Source organism: Muntiacus reevesi, chromosome 5, assembly GCF_963930625.1.
Source record: "Muntiacus reevesi chromosome 5, mMunRee1.1, whole genome shotgun sequence".
NCBI lineage: Eukaryota > Metazoa > Chordata > Mammalia > Artiodactyla > Cervidae > Muntiacus > Muntiacus reevesi.
Window position 1 is genome coordinate 121,044,486 of NC_089253.1, and position 21,699 is coordinate 121,066,184.

The window sequence follows — 21,699 nt, forward strand, 5'->3', positions numbered from 1 at the left end:
ACTACTCGGAGTTAGGCACAGTTTGGTAACTGGACACTTAATTGGAGTTTGCAGATAGTAAATCAATCATTTAGAATGCTACTTTTAAGTGTCTCATGGTCAGCTTCGCAGGTGGTATTAGTGGTAAAGAATCCGCCTGCCAGTACAGGAGACACGAGATGTGGGTGGGATCTCTGGGTCAGGGAGATCCCCTGGAGAAGTAAATGGCAACCCCTCCAGTATCCTTGCCTGGAAAATTCAAGGGACAGAAGAGCCCAGTGGGCTACAGTCCATTGGGTTGCAGAGCACACAGTCAGCTAACTCAGAAGCCCATCTCCACTGTTAATTTACTGTGTAACCATAGGTAGACTTGAGAGTGCTTTGTGCTCAGTTTCTTGATGTACAAAATGGGTAATCAATGCTTTATTGGTGGGAACTGAAGTAAGATAATATTGGAATGTATTAGTGTTTCAATGGAAAAGTAATATATGACTTGGGTTTTGGTGTCAGACCATCCAGGTTTGACATTGTCTTCATTAACTATTAGCTATTTTACCACGGAAAAAATTACTTAACTTCTGTGAGTCTCAATTTCTTAATCTGTAAAATAGAAATGATATTAATAATAAACCTGTATTTAAGAACTTTGTATTAAGTAATATAAAGACAACGAACAGAGTGCCTAGCCCATATCAATCAATACATGATGGTAATAACGTCTTGGTCATTAGTGCTAATAAAGGTAATTAAACAAATGAGTTTGAGCAAGCTTGGGGAATTGGTGATAGACAGGGAAGCCTGGCATGCTGCAGTCCATGGGGTCACAAAGAGTCGGACACGACTGAGCGACTGAACTGAAGCAAATGTTATAGATTTAGCCAAGTTGCTGACTGGCACTGCCTTCTCTCTTTAGGCATCGCAAATGCTGTTTTGAATGGACAAAGCCGTGAGATAATATTCAGGAGCAGCGGGAACATCACCAGAGAGCTGACCAACGTCACGTTCGGTTTCAGAACGAGGGATGCACATGTGATCATACTGCGCGCAGAGAAGGAGCCTGAATTCCTCCGTGTTCACATTCGGGATTCCCGGTTGCTATTTCAACTGCGAAGCGGCAACAGCTCTTACGCGCTGAGTCTGACGAGTCTGCAGCCCGTGAGCGATGGCGTGTGGCACCAGGCGACCCTCTCCATGGCAGACCCGGGGGCCCAGGCCTCCAGGTGGCAGATGGAGGTGGACGGGCAGACGCCTCCTGTGACCAGCGCACTCGCTGCCGGGAGCCTCGGCTTCCTGAAGGATGACACCGACATCTATGTGGGTGACCGAGCTAGCGACAGCACGCGGGCCCCGCGAGGGTGTCTAAGCACGATAGCCATCGGCGGCCTCTATCTCTCTTACTTTGGAAACATCCGAGGCTTGATGAGTAGACCTCAGGAGGGGCGGTTTCTCAAAGTCTCTGCGCGTCCGGTGGAGACGGGCTGCCTGCAGCTCGACGCCTGCCGCTCCGGGCCCTGCCTGCATGGAGGCCGCTGCGAGGACACCTACAGCTCCCACCGCTGCACCTGTCCCGCGGGGCGGTCGGGGCCACACTGCGAGCTGGCCACCGATGCGTGCCTTTCAGGCCCCTGTATCCACGGCAACTGCTCCGCCCCGGGCGGGGCAGCCTATCACTGCAGGTGTGAGCCCGGCTTCACCGGCGTGAACTGCGAGTCGGAGGTGGACCACTGCCAGCGTCACCAGTGTGCAAACGGGGCCACCTGCGTGAGTGACGCCGCCGGCTACTCTTGCCGCTGTCCCGGAAACTTCACCGGAAGGTTCTGCAGGTGAGCATTCAGTGTTAGTCGCTCAGTCGCGTCCAACTCTGTGCAACCCCGTGAACTGTCACCTGCTGGGCTCCTCTGTCCATGGGATTTCCAGGGCGAGAATTCTGGAGCCGGTTAGCCATTCCCTTCTCCAGGGGATCTTCCCGACCCAGGGGTCGAACCCACGTTTCCTCTTTGCAGGCGGATTCTTCATCTTCTGAAAGGCCGGGTGAGCATTACACCCACATAAAGCGTGTCTGGAGGTGTGCCCCACACCCCCCAGTGCTCCCGTGACAGGCACACTCAGTACCTGTGCTGAGCAGGGGTTCATGGTCATGGCCATGACAGTGCAGTCCCGTGAAGACAGAGTTGCACCTGCCGGCATGTTCTACAGGATTTAGACCACACTTCAAGCAAAACGTCTGCTCAGTCACCTCGGTCAGAGTATGTCTCAGGAACTATGCCCCGGAGTCCCGAGCCTTAAGGCCGCAGGAAATAAATGCAGTGACAACCAATACAAGAGCTGAATCCTGGTTTTGTTGGAGGAAGCATGACTCCTACCCCTGAAAGAATGCCCTGGGTCACTTCAGGCAGGTCAACTTTACAAAATTCTGAAAAGTCTATGTTAAAGTATAGTTTCCAAAATGGGAAATCATGACTCTCAGAATGAGCATGTTTTGATGACTTTGTCATGAATTAATGAGGGAACCAGTAAGATAAAAATCAAAATGTCAAAGGACCATACAATTACATACATAAATGTATACATATATATGTGTATGGGCTTCCATGATGGCTCAGTGGTAAAGAATTCGCCTGCCAATGCAGGAGACTTGAGAGGTGTGGGTTCGATCCCTGGGTTGGGAAGATCCCCTGGAGAAGGGCATGGCAACCCACTCCAGTATTCTTGCCTGGAGAATCCCATGGACAGAGGAGCCTGGCGGGCTACACTCCATGGGGTCATGAAGAGTCAGACATGACTTAAGTGACTTAGCACGCACATAGGAACATGAGACAAGGAACAGGTTCCAGGATGTTGACAGGAATACCTGGAGTGGGCCGGCAGCCTGGAGACATTACAGCAGTTCAGAGGTGGTGCCTTCACTGGATGAATCTCCTGGTAGACACACATGTAGTCACAGCTACAGGGAGATGTATTTTTGTCTCCATAATATTGTTGTTCAGAGCCTATGAAGGCAAGACACAAGGCTGACTGCTGAGTACTGACATTGCAATAAAACGTGACTTCTCATGAGTTAACCTACTCATTTGCCAACAGGTAAACTGAATGCTTAACAACAAAAGACATTCAGGATCAAAATTAATACTACTGCTGTGGTGACTTTGGATAAGTAAAAGACACATATATGCCTAGGAACCAGTGCTCCAGCATTTTTTTCTGCCTAATTCATCAAAGCCAAGTTTTCAAAGATTAAAGTTTTGATTCAAAAGTACTTTCTAACGAGATTCAGAAATTGTTTATTAAACGTTAAGATGTATACAAAGCTTCCTATTTGCATTGCTAATTGACCTCTTCCAAAGCTGGTTGATGCTTTTGGCTCTTTTGAAAAATCCTCATGATATTTTCTTTTTAAAGTCAAATTGATTAGCTCTTGTGGGAAGAGACACACTTACCATATAGACTGCTTTCTCCATATTAGCTACAGTCTGCTGAGCAGAACAAACTAAAATTCATTTTATCTTTCTTGAATATTAACTGTGTATCTGATTCCATGCACAACAGGCAGAGTGTAGTTAAGGACCTGGACACTTTAAGGTCTTTTTAACCAGCCCCTTCACACCGCTGGATTTTATCTGGTAGTAAAGTTCTGCTTAGCATCTAGCAATTTGTACTCGCTTTTATAGGGACTCCTTAATATGTAAAGTTGTGTTATTGAACAAAGGAGCCACTCTCTGAATTCACATGTACTTTCCACTGAGTGCTGTATACAAACCTCCTGGACAGCATTTGGCTTGCCTTCTGCTAAGTCATGAGTTATTGGATGAGGGCAGCAAGTATTGGCGGGGCAACCGGAGTTCAGCTGTGAAAGGCAGCAGAGAAATCACACGAGTGCTTGGGTACCAGAGTCCTGGCCTTTCTTTGCTGACGTTTATAGAGATGCAATTTTCCTATGGCCTGATGTGATTTACTAGCCAAGCAGCAGCAAATCGAGCCATAGCGAGTTTCTTTCCAACACTAAATTTATTGCCACCACTGCTCCCCCCCCCCCACCCCCGGCACAGATCTCATCTCACAAATGAGCACTGGGTAGAAATGGAAGACGGATAGTCAGGCTCCTCACAGCACCCTCCAGCAGCAGGACCTGTGGACCGAGGAGTGATCCGTGTGCAGAACAGCACCGTTAAGCGTTTGTAGCCCAGTCGGCCTGAGCACCTCATTAGTTTGGCACAGACAAGACACAGGGACTTTTCTAAAAAAGTGTTCTTGAATGAAATGAACAAGATGAACCGCAGTGACTGTTGCTTCTTTCTCCCTAGATACCTCCGACTACCCTCCACCGTCTGTGGGAATGAGAAGACCAACCTCACTTGCTACAACGGTGGCAACTGCACGGAGTTCCAGGGAGAAATGAAATGTGCCTGCTGGCCAGGTTTTACGGGGGAACGGTGAGTCGCAGCCGAGTTTTACGGGAGGGCCTTCCGGGCCGGACAACAGTGAGGCAATGCGAAGTGTGTTTCTTCTCCGCTTTCTCGTCTCAGTTCCCATAGGAAAATCTGTGCTGAAGTATAGGTCTGGCCTGAGTCAAAATAAAAAAGAAAAATTACCCTTGAGGTCAAAGTCAAGGACACTTTATGAGCCAAGACTTTAACTAGGGAAATATGTCTCTGAAAAATGTGAAATGTGATATTTTTCTTTCTTAGAAATACTTCTGGATTCATGTTTCTTTCCCACTAACTAACACATGATGCACATGTGGGTGGTGTTGAGGTCAAATAAAATATACCTTAAAGACTGCCCCATAGACTTACCTAGAACCCTAAAAGCATACGTATCTTATCCAGATGACTCTACTGTTCCCAGAGAAACCCTTTGTCTCTTCGGTACCTAACGCTGGGATTGCTTAATGTGGAATTGATTACTGCTTTCAATCAATGACTTACTGAGAATGCAGGCATGTTTGTATATGCATGTGGCTTGCTGAGGTGAGCTCAAGGGCAAAAATGTGCAGGTGTGCGTGCTAAGTCGCTTCAGTCATGTCTGGCTCTGTGCAGTCCCACAGACTGTAGCTGGCCAGGCTCCTCTGTCCATGGGGTTCTCCAGGCGAGAATACCAGAGTTGCCATTTCCTACTCCAGGATATCTCCCTGACACTGGGATCAAACCCACGTTTCTTATGTCTCCTGCCTTGGCAGGCGGGTTCTTTACCCACTAGTGCCATCTGGGAAGTCCAAAAAAGTGCACCTCCTGTAGCTTTTGCCAGATTCCCAAGGGGATCAGCGTCCCCAGAATGGTGACAGACCGAGGCTCTACAAGATGCACTGTAACAGCAGAGAACAAGTACTTGGCCATCTGTCTAGTGCTCGGCCAGGCACCCTGCAAATAGTGTCTCTAATTGTCACTATTTCCCTTCTGCATTTGTGTACACTGAAGCTGGGAGGTTAAGGGACAGGTCAGGTGTTGATTATTCAGATGTGTGCTGCAGTCAGGTCAGGCCACCTTCAGAGCCTCTGCCCATCTCCAGGAAGTTTCTGGCATAAACGTATGACCAAATCTTTACTTGCGACAACCAAAAGTAAAGGGAAAGAGTTCTCCTCCATCTCCTATACCATCCAGGGCTAGATAAACTGTTCTCTGATCAGGCTTCCTCCATTGAACAAATTAGATCAAATCCAACACCTTGGACAAAGCAATTTTGACTGAATTAATTTTCCCCAGAAGAGTAGTTAGTGAAATAATGGGTATGTTTTTGCTGCATGACAACTGCAGTTTGGATTAACTGGAATTTTCTTTTTCAACTTGTGCTCTGGGTACCACAGAGACACAGCTCTTTTGCCATGTTGGCAAACAGCAGGCAATGTGACCACACCTGCATTTTTTCCCCTCCAACACTCAGTGACAAGGCTGGTCCTTGCTTTCTTGGCCTGCTCTCAGTGGCTGGCTCTAAAACGGCATGGGCAGTCAGAGAATCTGTGTATGGAGGGGTGTGACCTCAAGTCACATTCTGCTTTTCACGGCACTGTTTTTTTCCATGCATGCACCATGGTAATAATATTAACCCAGAGACCATTTGGTTGGCCTCCAATTCCATCTCCAAAATACTGCAAAGATTTTCTTGTCCGAAAATTTGAACAATGCTTTAACCATATATTTAAGTGCTGGTTACTTTCTGCCTAGATGGCACAGTTTAATGCTTACTGTTATTATTAAATTGATGAATTAATGTTTAATGATGACAGCATAGGACTCATCCAAAGTCTTGGATTATTTTTCTCTGCTGCTTGCACATTGTTCCTATTTATAGTAAACATTTCCCTTTCCTCCAACATTGTTTTTTTTTTTAGCAGTATCTGACATTTAACCTCCACATGGTTGATTTCAAATGTGGTAAGAAAGCGGCCTCAACATTCTCCTTCTTCTCCCAGGAATCTTTTCACTGGGATAAACTTCTCCACTGAAAATGAATTTCTAAAATAGTCAACAGGTGTTTGATGGATTCCATCCTTTCAAAGTCCTTCCATGTCATTAGTTATTACTGATGCCAATGGATTTATTTTTTTTTATTTTCTGCCCATTAGTAACTTCTGATGAAGGCTCCAATAATGTTTATAATGATTGTTGTGTGTATACTGTGTACTGCTAAGTTCGAAAGGGAAGTAGATAAGCAACAGAGAAAGAATAACTAAAGAAAAAGCAGAAAGTACTGGGCTTCTCCCAAGGACCAGGGGGATGAGACTTCCACAAAGTCCAAAGATGCTGCAAAGCTGTCACCTAACAGACCGCCTCCTCTGCCGTGGGCTTCGACCTCTAGCTCTGAGCCGTCACCCCGGCAGGCTGTGCGTGGTTGATGCTCTGAACGCTCCGGCCCACCCAGGGTAGGGAGGACTTGGCAGGCTCCCTCCGGTTGTTGAGCTCTGCTCTGCTCCAACCAGAGAGGCCTCCCCCAGCCCGGGAGCCTGAGCCAAAGCAGGGAAACAAAATGTCCCAGCTATGCTTGGTATCTAGCAGGATAAGGAGTTGTTTTTCTGGGAAGAAATCTTTTTTCCTTTATGCCTTGGGGAGGCCCTGTCCCACCCACCACCTCCTCTCATCATTTCTTGAGCCTGGGGATTAGTGGATTACCCAGGCGCACATGCTTACCTCTTCAGAGGTGGGAAATGAAAATCTGCTTAGACTGGACTTTACTCCTATGAGCTGCTCTGCAGAGACTCCTGAAGCTATGATTTTATATGAACTTCCCAAAGTCAGAGAGATGCCTCAGTTACTGCTCTATCCCGAGGCCTAGGAGAGGGTTTGGCACGTGGCATGTGCTCAATATCTACTCAGTAAGGGACTGGGGAATTAATTAGTGAATGCACAGAAAAGCAATTTCGGTAGGTGGAAAATCAGGTGAAAAGTGACAGTGCTCCAGGGAAGAGGCGAGTTTCAGTTACCTTAGAATTGGCATCACTTGTTTTTGGAAAGTTTTGGCTTTTGAAAATCGTTCTACCTGGACTTGGAAAGATTACAACCTAGCTATGAAACCAGTTTATTATCAAGTGCAATCTTCTGATTATCTACTTTGGCTTTTTGTTAAAAATGGAATCTCCAGGACTTCCCTGGTGGTCCAGTGACTGGGACTCCGCACTCCCAATGCAGGGCGCCTGGGGTTTGATCCCTGGTCAGGGAACTGGATCCCATGTGCGGCAGCTAGGAGTTCACAGGCCACAACTGAAGATCCCACAGCTGCAACTAAGAATCCCGCTGGCCACAGTGAAGAAGCCACGTGCTGCAACTGGGATCTGTGCAGCCAAATGAATGAGTGGTAAACAGCCCGCCTGCAATGCGGGAGACACAAGAGACGCAGGTTCGATCACTGGGTCGGGAAGGTCCCCTGGAGGAGGGAATGGCAACCCACTCCAGTATTCTTCCCTGGAGAATCCCATGGACAGAGGAGCCTGGTGGGCTGCAGTCCACAGGGTCGCAAAGAGCTGGGCAGGACTGAAGTGACTTAGCACTCATGCAAGCATTTTATATATATATAATGGAATTCTCAAGGAAAATAATCCAAAACCCCCAGAATACACCAAATACATTTTTCTGCTTCTTAGGGGCTTCTCCCCCTCACCTGGCACACTGATGCTTTAGAACCCTCACGGTTCCAACGGAGGTCTGCTCTGTAGACGCTCGGCTGAAAAAAACACAGCTCCCTCTCTGGTCCCCACATACCCCAATAAACCCAGCTTTTACAAGGTGGCAACCACACAAACGCTCTTGAGGGGGAAATTGAAACTGACTTGTGCATGGCTCTGTTTTGCTTCGGTTTCTAAAGATTTGCACCTGTTTTCTCTTTCTAATTAACACTGCGTGTGTGTGTGTGTGCGTGTGTGCGTGTGTGCGTGTGTGTGTGTGTGTGTGTGTACACACATTATTTTCATTAAAAGCAAAATCCGTGAAGGCTATCGCCCGCTGTCGGGCACGCAGGAAGGGCGCGGGGATTGGCCGGTCCCACTGCGCGGTCTGGGTGGGTGAGGCCGAAGCTCCCGCTCCCTGCTCACGTCGCGCCGGCGTCCTGAGCCGGGCCCGGCCTCCGCTGTTTCTGTCTTGCAGGTGTGACACGGACATCGACGAGTGCGCGTCCGACCCCTGCCTGCACGGCGGCCGCTGCCACGACCTGCGGGGCGGGTTCCGCTGCGCGTGCGCGCTGGCCTTCGCCGGGCCGCGCTGCGAGCTGGACGTAAGCGGCCTCTCCTTCTACGTCTCGCTGCTGCTCTGGCAGAACCTCTTCCAGCTCCTCTCCTACCTCATCCTGCGCCTGAATGATGAGCCCGTGGTCGAGTGGGGAGACCAGGACGATTACTGACCTGCGTCTGAGCGCTCCCAAACCTGAAACCACGACTTTCAGGATATGCCTTGAAATTTAATCGTCTTGAAAACTAGGTTCAAGGCCGATTTTAAGCGTGTTGCAATGCACTTTACGAGTTTAGTAAATATTTACTTACTCTGGCTCTAAATGCAGAGCAGTATTGTTCTCAGTACAAGCAGAAACGCCTGCTTTCCGAGAATATTGAGTACAAATAGCCATCATTCTAAGCGCGTCTGTACCTGAAGGACCCTTGCAGTGGGAGAATGCCCCCCCCACACCTGCCCTTGGGGGCCCTTTTTTAGTGTAAGGCACCCTCCCTCACCCTCATCCTCGGTCAGTCTGGTCCTTTCATTATCTTATTCAGGACACAGCAGTTTGAAAATTACCGATTAATTTTTTTTATCCATCTATGCGGTGTTGCCAGTTCTCCGGTAAGTTAAAAATATGTATAGAGGGAAAGTGGGGAATCTCATGAACTCCCTCAAAATGTAGAGGGAAACTTTTCTGATATAATTGGTATCTGTTCTCAAGTTACTCCTTACCAGTGTAATTTATAATTCCATAAAACCTTTCTTCCTCAGAAAAAATGACAGATAAAATCTTTTTCCGTTTCTTTTTTCCTACAGTACTTTCTATACAAATAACTTTTTGTTAATTGCTTATAAATTTATGAGCTTATTGACTGTCCTATCAAATTAACTAATCGCAATTGCTTTTCAATACATATTTTAAAAAGAAATACATGCTATTCTGTAGGTATATACTGAAAAGACAATTTATTAAACTTTAATTTCCTGGAGGCCTATTTTTCTAAAATTTTCAAGTAAATTTATCCCCTTCAACTATATTTGTGAAGAAAAAACATACTACCTATATTATAATCAAAATATATTTGGCATTATGTTTTTTTAATAAATAAATACCTGAAGTGATCGATTTACCAAGTAAATTAATAAGGTATGCAAAGATTAACCTATTCTTGCTTAGCTTTAGTACAGTATATAACATATTAATTAGAAAATAACTTGATCTACTAGTATTTTTATTGCTTCCACTGACTTACTGTCGTTTATGCTAAGTATCTTTGTGTGGATATCCCTTCCCAAGGAGCCGTGATTAGTGTTTATTTAAAGGGAAAATAGGTTGATCTTATGAATTAATTCAGAAAGCAGCTATAATAACAAAGGCCTGCCAAATATCATTTTGTAAATGCTTCTGTGTCTTTAGGAGTCGCTCTGGTTTAAAAATGTGAGGGTGTTTTATCCATTGGGCGGTATGCAATACTCATTTAGTTCCTTTTCTTTTTAAAGAAATTGTTTTCCCGTGGAAATTACCAAGTAAATTTAAATATAGCATGACATGAAAACTACAAAGTAGTATACTATAAAAGCAAAGGAAGTAAACTCCATCTTATTTTTCAATAGTTATAGAGGATTTTATGCAGCAAATTTCTCTGCTGTGGAGTGCTGGCAGGCCCTGAACTGGAGAAACTTATGTTGAAGTTTTCTTTCCTCTCTACTCCCTACTCCCTCACCCCCAGACAGCACGTGCTAACCCACCATCTCAACTGATCCGCTGCAAAGTTAGATTTCCCGACAAGAGACTTGAAGGAACCCTTCCTATCAATATTTGCATTCCCAAATTATCTGAAGTAGCCATAAAATTGATTATAGCCAAAGACCACACATACAGTTTTCACATCTACTCCCTCTTGGGCAAATCTGTAATTATGTACTTATAGGTCTTTCCAAATATAACACGTTTCCTTCCAGCTGTATTTCTGAGTCACTCACCATTTCTTTCTCCATACACTTCTAGCGCCTCTGTGGTCACCGTAATTGTTAGTTGCTTTTCCGTTTCCCAGCGTCTTGTCATATCTGACCTAGAAACCCTGTCCTTCTTCTCTGTCTTGTGTATTTTCAGTTGCGTTGTGTATGACTACAGCTTTTGCACATTTGCACAGAAAAATAAAACCATTGTTTCTGTATCTCTACTCCTCATCTTCTGATATCTGTCTTTATTTGCCTCGACTGTGTCTTGCACGCTAAGATGGCCACAAGTCTGGTGCGTGCTCAGGTACACACACACACACACAACCACATAGCAAACACAGAAGAACCTGTGCTGATCACCCTGAACTGTGGTCTCTTCCCCCAGACATGTTCCTGCAGGTAGACACCTGTGCCCGTCTAGGTCAGAGTTCCACCTACATTCCCTCTGTGGCGGACATTTCTCTAGCTGGGGTTCTCAAGTTGATTATCCTTAAGTGTTCTTGCTGGGGATGTGCAGTGTCCCTGGTTAACCTGGCTCTTGAGAAGGGGCCGTCTCACCTGAGTGACAGAAATCCACACAGGCTCCTCTAGACCCCGCCTCTGAAACAATAACCTGTAGTGATTGAGTTAGAAATGTTTCATTTTGCTCATTTTTAAGGTTCAGCATTTGAACTAAATGAGGCTATGTGTCTATTTTTGGCCATGCCATTTCCTCCTGGGTGTGCAGGTGGTTTTTATCACCCTTCTTTTTGGAGAACAGAGAAAGTTGAGAAAATAGGGAGGTTTGGAGGCTTCAGTGTTTTGACAGCACAGAAAGATGAATTTAACACTTCCAAGAACCTTCTAAAGGCCAAGGATTGTGATAAGCCTTTCATAAATACACATTTTTCACTGTAAGGGCAACCAATATCTCTCACCTTCCAAATTATTCACTAAATTGTGTTTAAAAATCCCTTTGCCATATCTGAGCATTATAGCAGAAGTTATTCAGCTTTAATTTTGCAAAATTTAAATGAAGCCTTTTGTGGGAATGGTGATACATAAAATTTGAGTTTAGTGATTTAGGAAGAATACCAGTGAAGAAACTATGAAAATTATTCTCAACTACCAAAATCATTAGTAATATGGACTATTTCATTTCTCAACTTTATTTTTTTTATTTATTCAACAAATGCCTGATAAATACCTTCTATGTGCTGTGCCCTAGACTAGAGAATTCAACTGTAGATTAGACACAGCACACGCCCGCAAGCTGAGGGTCTCCTTGGGCCTGTAGATCAGCAGGGGAGGAGCATTCCTGAGTCAGTGTCAGGATGGAACTAAGAGGAGGACAGAAGAGGCACATTGTGACCTGGTCTTCAAGGCAGAAGTAGAAGCAGTGACAGATTTTATTTTCTTGGGCTCCAAAATCACTGCATACGGTGACTGCAGCACAAATGATGCTTGCTCCTTGGAAGGAAAAGCAGTGACAAACCTAGATAGCATTTTTAAAAGCACAGACATCACTTTATTGACAAAGATCTGCATAGTCAAAGGTTTTTCCAGTAGTTATGTACAGATGTGAGAGTTGGACCATAAAGAAGGTTAAGTGACGAAGAACTGATGCTTTTGAATTGTGGTGTTGGAGAAGATTCTTGAGAGTCCCTTGGACTACAAGAAGATCCAACCAGTCCATCCTATAGGAAATCAACCCTGAGTATTCACTGGAAGGACTGACGCTGAAGCTGAAGCTCCAATCCATTGGCCACCTGATGTGAAGAATCAACTCACTGGAAAAGACCCTGATGCTGGGAAAGACGGAAGGCGGGAGGAGAAGGGGATGACACAGGATGAGATGGTTGGATGGCATCACCGACTCAGTGGACGTGAAGCTGAGCAAGCTCCAGGCGACAGTGAAGGAAAGGGAACCTGGCGTGCTGCAGTCCGTGGGGTCAGAGTCGGACACGACTGAGCGACTGAACAGCAACACCACCCTCAGAGTCCACCCACGCCGTTGCAAATAGCAGGATCTCCTTCATTCTCATGAGTACGTTGTTGTTGCACACGGGATCTTCTTGGCTTCGCGTGAGATCTCTTGCTGAGGTGCATGGACTCTAGTTGTGAGGCACAGGCTTAGAAGCTGCTCAGCGTGTGGGATCTTAGTTCCCTGAGCACGAATTGAACCTGCGCTCCCTGCATCGCCAGGCGATTCTTAACCACGGGACCGTCAAGGAAGTCCCCACAGATCATTTTAGAAAGCAAGTCTCCGTGTTACAAACCATTAACTCACCAAAAGACTCAAGGTGAATAATGAAGCTGATCACACCATGTTAACTATTATTTTCTTGAGATATTCCTGTTGGTTTTTACTCAAGAAGAAGTTTTAACATTGGTTCATCCATTAAAAATAGAGTCGTGATTAATGAAACAAAACAGTTAGTATGCAAGTGAATATCACGATGTTGTCTAGTTGAACATAACGTGAATTTAGTTTCTCCCAATTTTTTTCAAGAATTGAGTGTGTAGATTCTTATATGGAGTTTCTTCTTGACTGACTTACATTGGTTTTGGGAAAAGAGGGTGCAGCTCATTGAATCCATTGCTGATCTTTTTTCTGAAAGTAAGTGTAGAAAACTGGGCATGCTCCAGGGGATTTTATATTTGAACAAATTTAAATATCAAGAAAACTGACTTGAAATTGGTACTGGTTTTTAATATTTTTCTACTTGAAACTTTCGTGATTCATATATGTGTTATATGAATATTATTTTCCTAAGCTTGATAGAAATAGAATTCTTTCCTTCTAAAAGGGCATAAAGATCATGGCTCTAATCTTCTTCTCACATTGTAATTACTGAGTCACAGATTGTTTCGTGTAGTATGGAAATCTATTGGAAACTAATTGTATAGAGGAAAGTAGTAACATATAATATAGTAGTAATATAGCTCCTCTGAAAACAAATAGGCTATTTGCAATGAAACATATTTAATCATTTGGAATACAATCATTTTATTGTCTGCCTGACTTTAATTTCACATAAAATTCTGGATAATGTTGTTTTCACTCAATTCCGCTAACATTTTTTGATAGCAAGACTGAATAGCAAGATTATGTTATGAAGGAGATTTGAGGTATCCATATACCTGTTATTCAAAGTGGCAAATTACGTATTAGTTTTTGATGAATGACTGAAATCACTCTAGTTCTGTGCACGCTCAGTCATGTCCAACTCTGTGCAACCCCATGGACTGTAGCCCACCAGGCTTCTCTGTCCATGGGATTCTCCAGGCAAGAATATTGGAGTGGGTTGCCATGCCCTCCTCAAGGGGACGTTCCCAACCCAGGGATCGAACCCCATCTCTTGAGTCTCCTGCATTGACAGGCAAGTTCCTTACCAACTGTGCCATCTAGGAAGCTGAAAAATACCTCAAGAAAACATTTATTTTAAAGCTCATATACTCCTTTGAAGTTTTCAATAGCCAGCATTGTATATATCATGTAAAGTAGATAATGAATATTAATGAACCTACTGATATAACAAATGAAGCGTTTTTAAGATGAGTTCAGAGTGGCATTTTCTAACTTTGAGAACCGTGTGTGTGTGTGTGTATTAAGCCTGTCACATAGTTATTAAGATACAAATGATGGTACATATTAAGTACCGAAAATCTGTTCGGTTTTCCTACTAAAAATCTGTCCAGTTTTCCTACCAAATTCACAGAAGAGAAAGTCTAGTCTTGGTTGTTAGGAACCTCTTTGGTGATGGTAGGGTCTTGAGGATCAGTGTTGCGACCCCACGGACGTAGCCCGTCAGGCTCCTCTGTCCACGGGATTTCCCAGACAAGATTCCTGGAGTGTGTGCCATGCTGTCCTCCAGGGGGTCTTCCCCAGCCAGGGGTCAAAGCTGAGTCTCCCGCGTCTCCTGAATTGCAGGCAGATTCTTTACCGCTGAGCCCCTGGGGAAGCCCACACTCAACAACAGAGGAACATTATTTCATCCAAGAACCACATGCACAGAAACCGTATTATTCATGTTGAAGTGAAATTTGATATAAATTGGCTCTTTCCTGAGCCGTTTTCCCAGAGGAAGCTTAGCTTCACAGAGACATGGGCGCTCACCTGTAACACAGTCACGTGGACACCCGGGGACAGTCTCAGGGCAGCCCTCCGGGATGTCTCTAATTTGACTTCCTCTTTGCTTTTAGGAAAGCATTCCACTTACAGCAGGGTGGACAGGGCCCCTCAAAACCAGTGATTCTGGAGAAGAGTGTAAGTTCTCTTCTCTTCAAATACGGGTGTGTTGAATTGTTAAAATCCATGTCCTTCACCTCCTCTAAACCCAGAACAAGCTGATCACAGTTGCAACTTCAAAAAAAGACATTTTAGTGCAGCGTTGGTGGTATAGTGCTGAGCATAGCTGCCTTCCAAAAAAAGACATTTTAAAGAAAATGTTGTTCTTTGCTCTTTGAATTCTCATTTTATCCTTCTTGGCAGGGTGGAGTATATATGTTCTCAAAGTTGCCACTGAAGCCTTCCTTTCTCTTCCGCCCTCCCCCATCAACACTGGGGGGCCTTCAAGCTCCCGCACCTTCCCAGATACACCTCCATTGTAACATATAATGATAACAACACTGATGGAGGTTATTAATTGTAGAGTCCTTCCTGTTGGAGAGTCCTTCCTGGGAGCCAGCCACTATGCCTGAGGTCTTCTCACACATTATCTTGATTATTTGTCACAAATGTCCTAAGGCTTAGGTGACATTAACTTTCCCGTGTTACTGATGAGAACACAAAGTCGGAGGTTAAGTGCCTTTCTCGAGCAGATCCAGTTCAGAAGGTGCAGGACCCGTGTTCAGGTTCTGGGCCACGTGCCCCACGTATGTGGGAGCGATAGTGCAGACGCCTTGGTTTGTCTGCCTAGTCCTCCGGCCTGTGAGCTCCTGGAAGGTTGTTTAACTCTGTAAGGTCTGGGCCTGGCAGCCCAGGGCAGGCGCTTCAGTCCTCACTGAAGGAGTGAATGGAGGGACGAAGGAATGGTGGGTGGCACGTGGTTTGCACAGAGGAGGGGAGGGCAGGGAAAGTTTCTCCCAGAAGACCATTGACCCAGGTCTTACAGAATGAGCAGGAATTTTCTTAGCAACACAAAAAGCACATTTTTTTCCCAGATGTCTTTTTTCTTTTGTTTGATTGTTTGTTGCCAAAGGGCTGACTAAATTGTTTCTCATAGAAGAAATTGTCACAAGTAAGGTTGTGTGTTGTTAGCAGAGAGCTCAGAATCCCAGGTTCTCACTCGTGTGGATGTGCCGCAATGTGTTTATAGTTACACGTGGCCTAGATGACCAGGCGTTTGTCTTTGTGTAACGGCGTCTTGATATTTGCAAGAGTCTGAGAAAGGAACCCTGAAGAGCAAGCATCAGAGCACCGCGTTCCTTCGGGGTCATGGGAGGAGGGTTAGAGGTCTGAGGGAGGCAAGGAGATTTACAGCACTGACCCTAAAATATGATAAACACTAGACAGGCTGTTGAGGAGCCCCAAGCAGTGAAAGAGGAAAAGGTGCTGAAGAAATTCAGGCGGTTCCAGGAGACCAGGAGGACCCAGGAAAGAGTTAGAGCTGTTCCCAAGGGGAAGGGTGCCTGACAGCTGCCCCACGAGGGCAGGGATGGATGAAATGGCCAGTATTTGCCCAAGAGCACCATTAGCAAGACCAACGCTTCATCATTTTTTCACAGCACTGGTTTTCAGAAAAACCTCTTGAAGAGCTTTCCACTGTTCCCCGCTTTCCAAATTCAGCTGAGCCTGAGGGGCTGAGCCATCCACCCCCCTCCAGATCACCCTGCCTCTGAGCCACCTCCGTCTCCCGAGACTGCTCCCGTGGGCTGAGCTGACGGGCCGGGCCTCCCAGCGGGAAACCCAGAGTCCTGTCCTTTCACAAGGCCCACCTCGAGGCTGGGAACTGCTGAGCGACTGCTGTCGCTGACCCCTGAGAGTCAAGGACGGGACCATAGCGTCAAACAGGCATTTCTGCACCGTATCTGAGAGTGGACAGGACATGGAGTGAGGGAAGGGGACAGGGAACCAGGGAGATACATAATCCCTACCCCGAGAACGTCAATAAAAGAGCAATCTGGATTCAGAGGAGAAAGAGAAGCCACGAGACACGTTGAAAACAGCCCCTAATTTATGGTCCTGAGTGAAGGCACTGGATGAATTACAGAAGTTTGGTCACAGGGAGTTATTCCAAGAGGGGGAGTTTTCAAGGAGGTTATGGGAATTCGACTAGGCCATAAAACACGAGGGAGATTATTTGCGGAACAGAAAATGGGAGCCCGTTCAAGAGAGAAGAAAGGTCAGGAGTAAAGATGCAATGGTGGGAACCGAGCTTGGACGATGTGAGGTACAAAGAGGGATCAGCCCTGGCTGGGATGCCGAAGGATGCTGGAAGTGGTGGGGTGTAAAATCAGATAAATTCAAGCGAGGGCTAGATTATGGATTAGATCGTCCAGCTTCTGTCTGAAACCCAGCCAGAGCAGGGAAGAGTCATTTCATAATAAACCAATTTGAGCTGGCACCACGCTGTACTCTAAATTATTTTCAATAGATTGTGATTTTCCTTGGGCTGCCCATCACTCTGATTAAAGGGTTCCCTTCCACCAAAACAGTAGCACCTTTCTTTAATGATGGTTTTATTTGACTGAGGGAAACACCTCAGTGATATTCTCAGGCTTATTCTTTCCTATTGGAACTCAAACTAATACAAACTGCTCCTCGTTCAAGATGTTCCTTTTTTTTCCTTTAAATTATGTTGTTAGGGCAGGAAATTTTGTTGAATAGGTCTGGTTGGGGGGTTGGTTTTTCTCTAACTTAGTAAAGGCACATATTCTTTAACCTGATTTTTTATTTCTGCTAATTAAAAATTTCTCTAGGCATAGTTCTGGGTTACCAAGTTTTGCTTTAAGCATCTTTTTTTTTCCCCAAAAAACTTCATTTGAATCTTTCTAAAGTTCTTTTTCGTTAATTGAGGATTTTTCAGGCCTGTGGTGCTGTCCCCCCTTTTTCTCAGAGGACCAAAGGCATGTTTTGGTCTGAGGAGGTTCAAGTTTAATCAGATTAAGTCTCCCTTCTCCAAAAACTGAGCAAATTCCCTGGATCAGCACCACGAAAAAGATTCTTTGAGGCAATAGACTAATGAGGCTATCATTCATCATCTTCAATTATGTAAAATTAAGAAATGCATTTGCTCACTTTTTAAAATGTCCCAGTTATGCAAATCATGATAAAATAGACCAGGATGGAGATGAAAAGTGTTAGCTGCTCAGTCGTGTCCAACTCTTTCAACCCCATGGACTGCAGCCCGCCAGGCTCCTCTGTCCGTGGAATCTCCATGCAGGACTGCTGGAGTGGGTTGCCTTTCCCTTCTCCAGGGGATCTTCCTGACCCAGGGATTGAACCCAGGTCTCGTGTGTTGCAGATAGATTCTTTTCCGTGTGAGCCCCGGGGAAGCCCCAAGATGGAAGTGATCGGAGCATTTATGTGGTTAGAGCAATTTGTTTTCAGAGCTAGGGAAGCCGGAAGTTTCTGAAGGAGGGCCATCAACTACCCAGGGAGAGTCACCCGCTCAGGACACGGGAAGCCCACTGGCTCAGGCGCCTGCTGACCAGGGCCCTCCCGTATCTCTTTCACCACGATCTGGGCCTTCTCTGATGTTGCGCTATCCTGATGACTCAAGTGTACCATGAACAGTACTTCATTTAATCCTAACGTCAGTGGGAAGGTTACTGACACTTGATGGATGCTGAGGCCCAAATGAGTTAAATGATTTACTCAGACTCATCACTAATTTTCCTCCAAAAGATTATCTTGGGTTTCTGTTTCCTCATTTATAAAACACAACACCTGGAGATTTTTTCAGCAGACTACCTACCTGAATATTTTAGAGATGTTAGCGTTTCTTAATTATAAAATAGAGTTTTGAAACAGATAGCGTTATATATAGATCCACTCCAGTATTCTTGCCTGGAGAATCCCATGGACAGAGGAGCCTGGCGGGCTATAATCCATGGGGTCACAAAGAGCCAGGCACGACTGAGGCAACATAGCACACACACATGCAGTTATATAACTTTGCAGAAATGCAAGTTTTTCACGAGACAGACTATGTCCAGGTAACTCTGGAATTTTTTGAACATTTCCAGGGAGAATATGAAAAATGTAAATGTAAATCTTATAAACAAACATTGTTGTATCTGCTCTGGGGCCCCCATGGAATCCAGAATAACCTATTTGTTTTAAGTCCTGTGAATGCTAAAGATATTCACAGTGGGCAGTATGTAAATTATTTCTAATTTGCAGCTTCCTGAGGGTAGTGGTCCTATATGTTTGAACTCAGATAAATCCATCGCTACTTAAATTACCAAAATAGATGCTCTTGAATGATAGTAACCAACATAAGCATCCCTATTTCATACTGTATTTGCAGAGCCCTACGTGATGACTGTAAGCTTCCCAGTCACTGCGTGGGGTAAGCTCAGGAGGTCCAGGTTCTGTGTCATTGTGCGTCATCCGTCTCCTGCCTTAGGACAGTAATGGTGGGTGTTTGGCTGGCGGGGCGGGCTCCTCCCATGTGCACCTTTGCACAGAGACGTTCTGCGATGTAAGGAGCCTGGGGGGCTCTTAGTGAGCATCACACAGGCAGGTACCTTTCCAGAGGGCAAAGCATTTGAATGGCTCCCTGTTCAAATAAAATATCTGGGGAGGGAAGAGCTGGCAGGGCCCTGTGTGTTGACTCACACGGTCCTGTGGGCTGGAGTGGATTTGATGAGGACACCAACCTTGGTCCAGTTCCTTTTCAGGATTTGTTCACTGATGTCCTCATCAAACCAGCCCATCCTAAAGGAAATCAACCCTGATTCTTCATTGGAAGGACTGATGGTGAAGCTGAAGCTCCAATACTTTGGCCACCTGATGTGAAGAGTCGATTCATTAGAAAAGACCCTGATGCTGGGAAAGATTGAAGGTGGGAGGAGAAGAGAGCGACAGAGGATGAGATGGTTAGATGGCATCACCGACTGGATGGACATGAGTTTGAGCAAGCTCCAGGAGTTGGTGATGGACAGGGAGGCCTGGCGTGCTGCAGTCCATGGGGTCACAAAGAGTTGGACACGACTGAGCAGCTGAACTGAACTGTCCTCATCCCAGTGGTCATGGATTGCAGTCACAATGACCAGCTCCTGCTGAGTTCTCCGAGTTCAAAGTGAGGTCCAGGTAGGTCTTGATGCACAGACCAGGCCATGCTCTCTTCCTGACAAGTAAGCCGAGTGTCACCTGGATAGATCAGGCACTACCCGCCACCTATGTCCAGTTCGCTTTTGCATTTGTTTTACAGCGCTATCTAATTTGTCGACTCAGCCAAAAAGAATTTGAGCACCTGCTATATGTTATGAACTTTGAAGTTGACAGAAGAGAAGAGCTGCATGCAGCCATGGAGCTCTTTTGCATGGAGCTGCAAAGAGCCAGACACGACTGGACACATTTTGTGTCAGATTTTTATGGGCAGTAATGTGCCATTGCAGCGAGACAGCTTACGTGCATTTGAGGGACTCCTGCATCATCATCCTCGTCCACTGGCATTTATTGAAGGCAGGAACTGTAAATCATGCTTATATACTTTATATAGAGAAAAGGATGCATGCACGATTTCATGTAAACAATGCTGAGGCCATTTTTTAAAAATCTGCAAGAAAATTGGAGCTCCTATATAATAGTTTTGAAACTTAGTGTCTCAAAAATGTTAGTCACTCTGTTGCCTCCAACTCTCTGCAGCACTTTGGACTGTAGCCCGCCAGGCTCCTCTGCCCATAGGATTCTCCAGGCAAGAACACTGGAGTGGGTCGCCATGCCCTTCTCCAGGGGATCTTCCCAACCCAGGGATTGAACCCACGTCTCCTGCATTGCAGGCAGATTCTTTACCAGTATCTCAAAAGGAGTATGAAAACTGCTCTGTCATTCGCCCAAATTCATGAAGACCTTAAATCCTTTGGCAATGGGTGAAACGTGAAAGGCCCCCTTCAGCTTGCCCCTAAGTGCTTCCCAGTGTCCTAAAAACATCACGGGCTCCTTCATTCGGGCAGAGGCAGAAGAAACAGTATGTTCTGGGAAGCTAGGTATAAGTGCTTTCAGAAGGATTAACTTCTTTTACTTGGAAACTAGCAAATGGACGCTCAGTTTTTAATTATAAATTTTAAAGTTTCCATCAGAGTCAATTGTGCTGATGTTAGTCAAACCTAATCCAGGCATTGATTCAAGAACCTGCTGATGGAGTAAAAAAAAAAAAATACATGGAAACTTGTTAACAAGAAGCTCAATTATCTGCATCTCAGCAAGTCAGGCCGGAGTGTCACGTTAATCTGCTGAGCTCAGGCAGCCCAGAGCCAGAGGAGACCGCCTCCTCTCCTTCACTGTTAATATTTACAGTTGGAAGCAATACCTGGCTGCGATCTGAGTGCTGCGCCTCCAAAGGCAGTTGTTGGCTTGATACCTTATTTTCTGACACTGCAAAGCGAGGAAACAGCTACCTTCTTAATCATCGCCTGATAACGTTGTGTTAAAACCGGAGGGTAGCACAAGGGCTGTTTCATACAAGCAACAACCCTGGGAGATTTTTCTGTGTTGCTTTGTTTTTTGATAGACATGCTGGGCTGTTAAAAGCATAGGACTGAAAGTTGTGAATTAGGGGTCCCTTTCTTTGTTCTTCCACTGAGTTTTTCAGCGTCTATGCAGGCACTGTTTAGAGAGACAGCTTTGCTCCCAGATAGCCGCTGTGTGCCAGGCGCCTTCCTAGAACTCCCAGACAAAACGCTTCCACCCATCAGCCTCCTTTGTCGGAGCTTATTCTGTTGTGCAAAGTCCTCAAAAATTAGACCAACACTGGTAAGCCGAGAAGCGCTGCTGATTATGTAAGCACTGTCCATAGCAAGGGATCTGAATATAAAATAACTATTATTACTCATCTCTCAGTGGGTAAATATGTTGAATAAGGGGAACTTAGTTGAAATTCAGGGTAAATTTAGGGTTATATCTACACAGTGCTCTAACCAGGATGCATCTGTGTATAAGAGAACAAACCTGGACGATTTGGATACCAGA

General features: G+C 45.4%; 1 protein-coding gene across 1 annotated transcript in view; it reads left to right on the forward strand.

Moving 5' to 3' along the window:
• Positions 1-21,699, forward strand: part of CRB1 (crumbs cell polarity complex component 1) — a 161,715-nt gene that overhangs the window by 124,798 nt on the left and 15,218 nt on the right. The window contains exons 10-12 of the mRNA XM_065937181.1: positions 893-1,802; positions 4,281-4,409; positions 8,550-8,676. Coding sequence (XP_065793253.1) covers positions 893-1,802; positions 4,281-4,409; positions 8,550-8,676 — 1,166 coding nt within the window. The remainder of the gene's footprint in view (positions 1-892; positions 1,803-4,280; positions 4,410-8,549; positions 8,677-21,699) is intronic.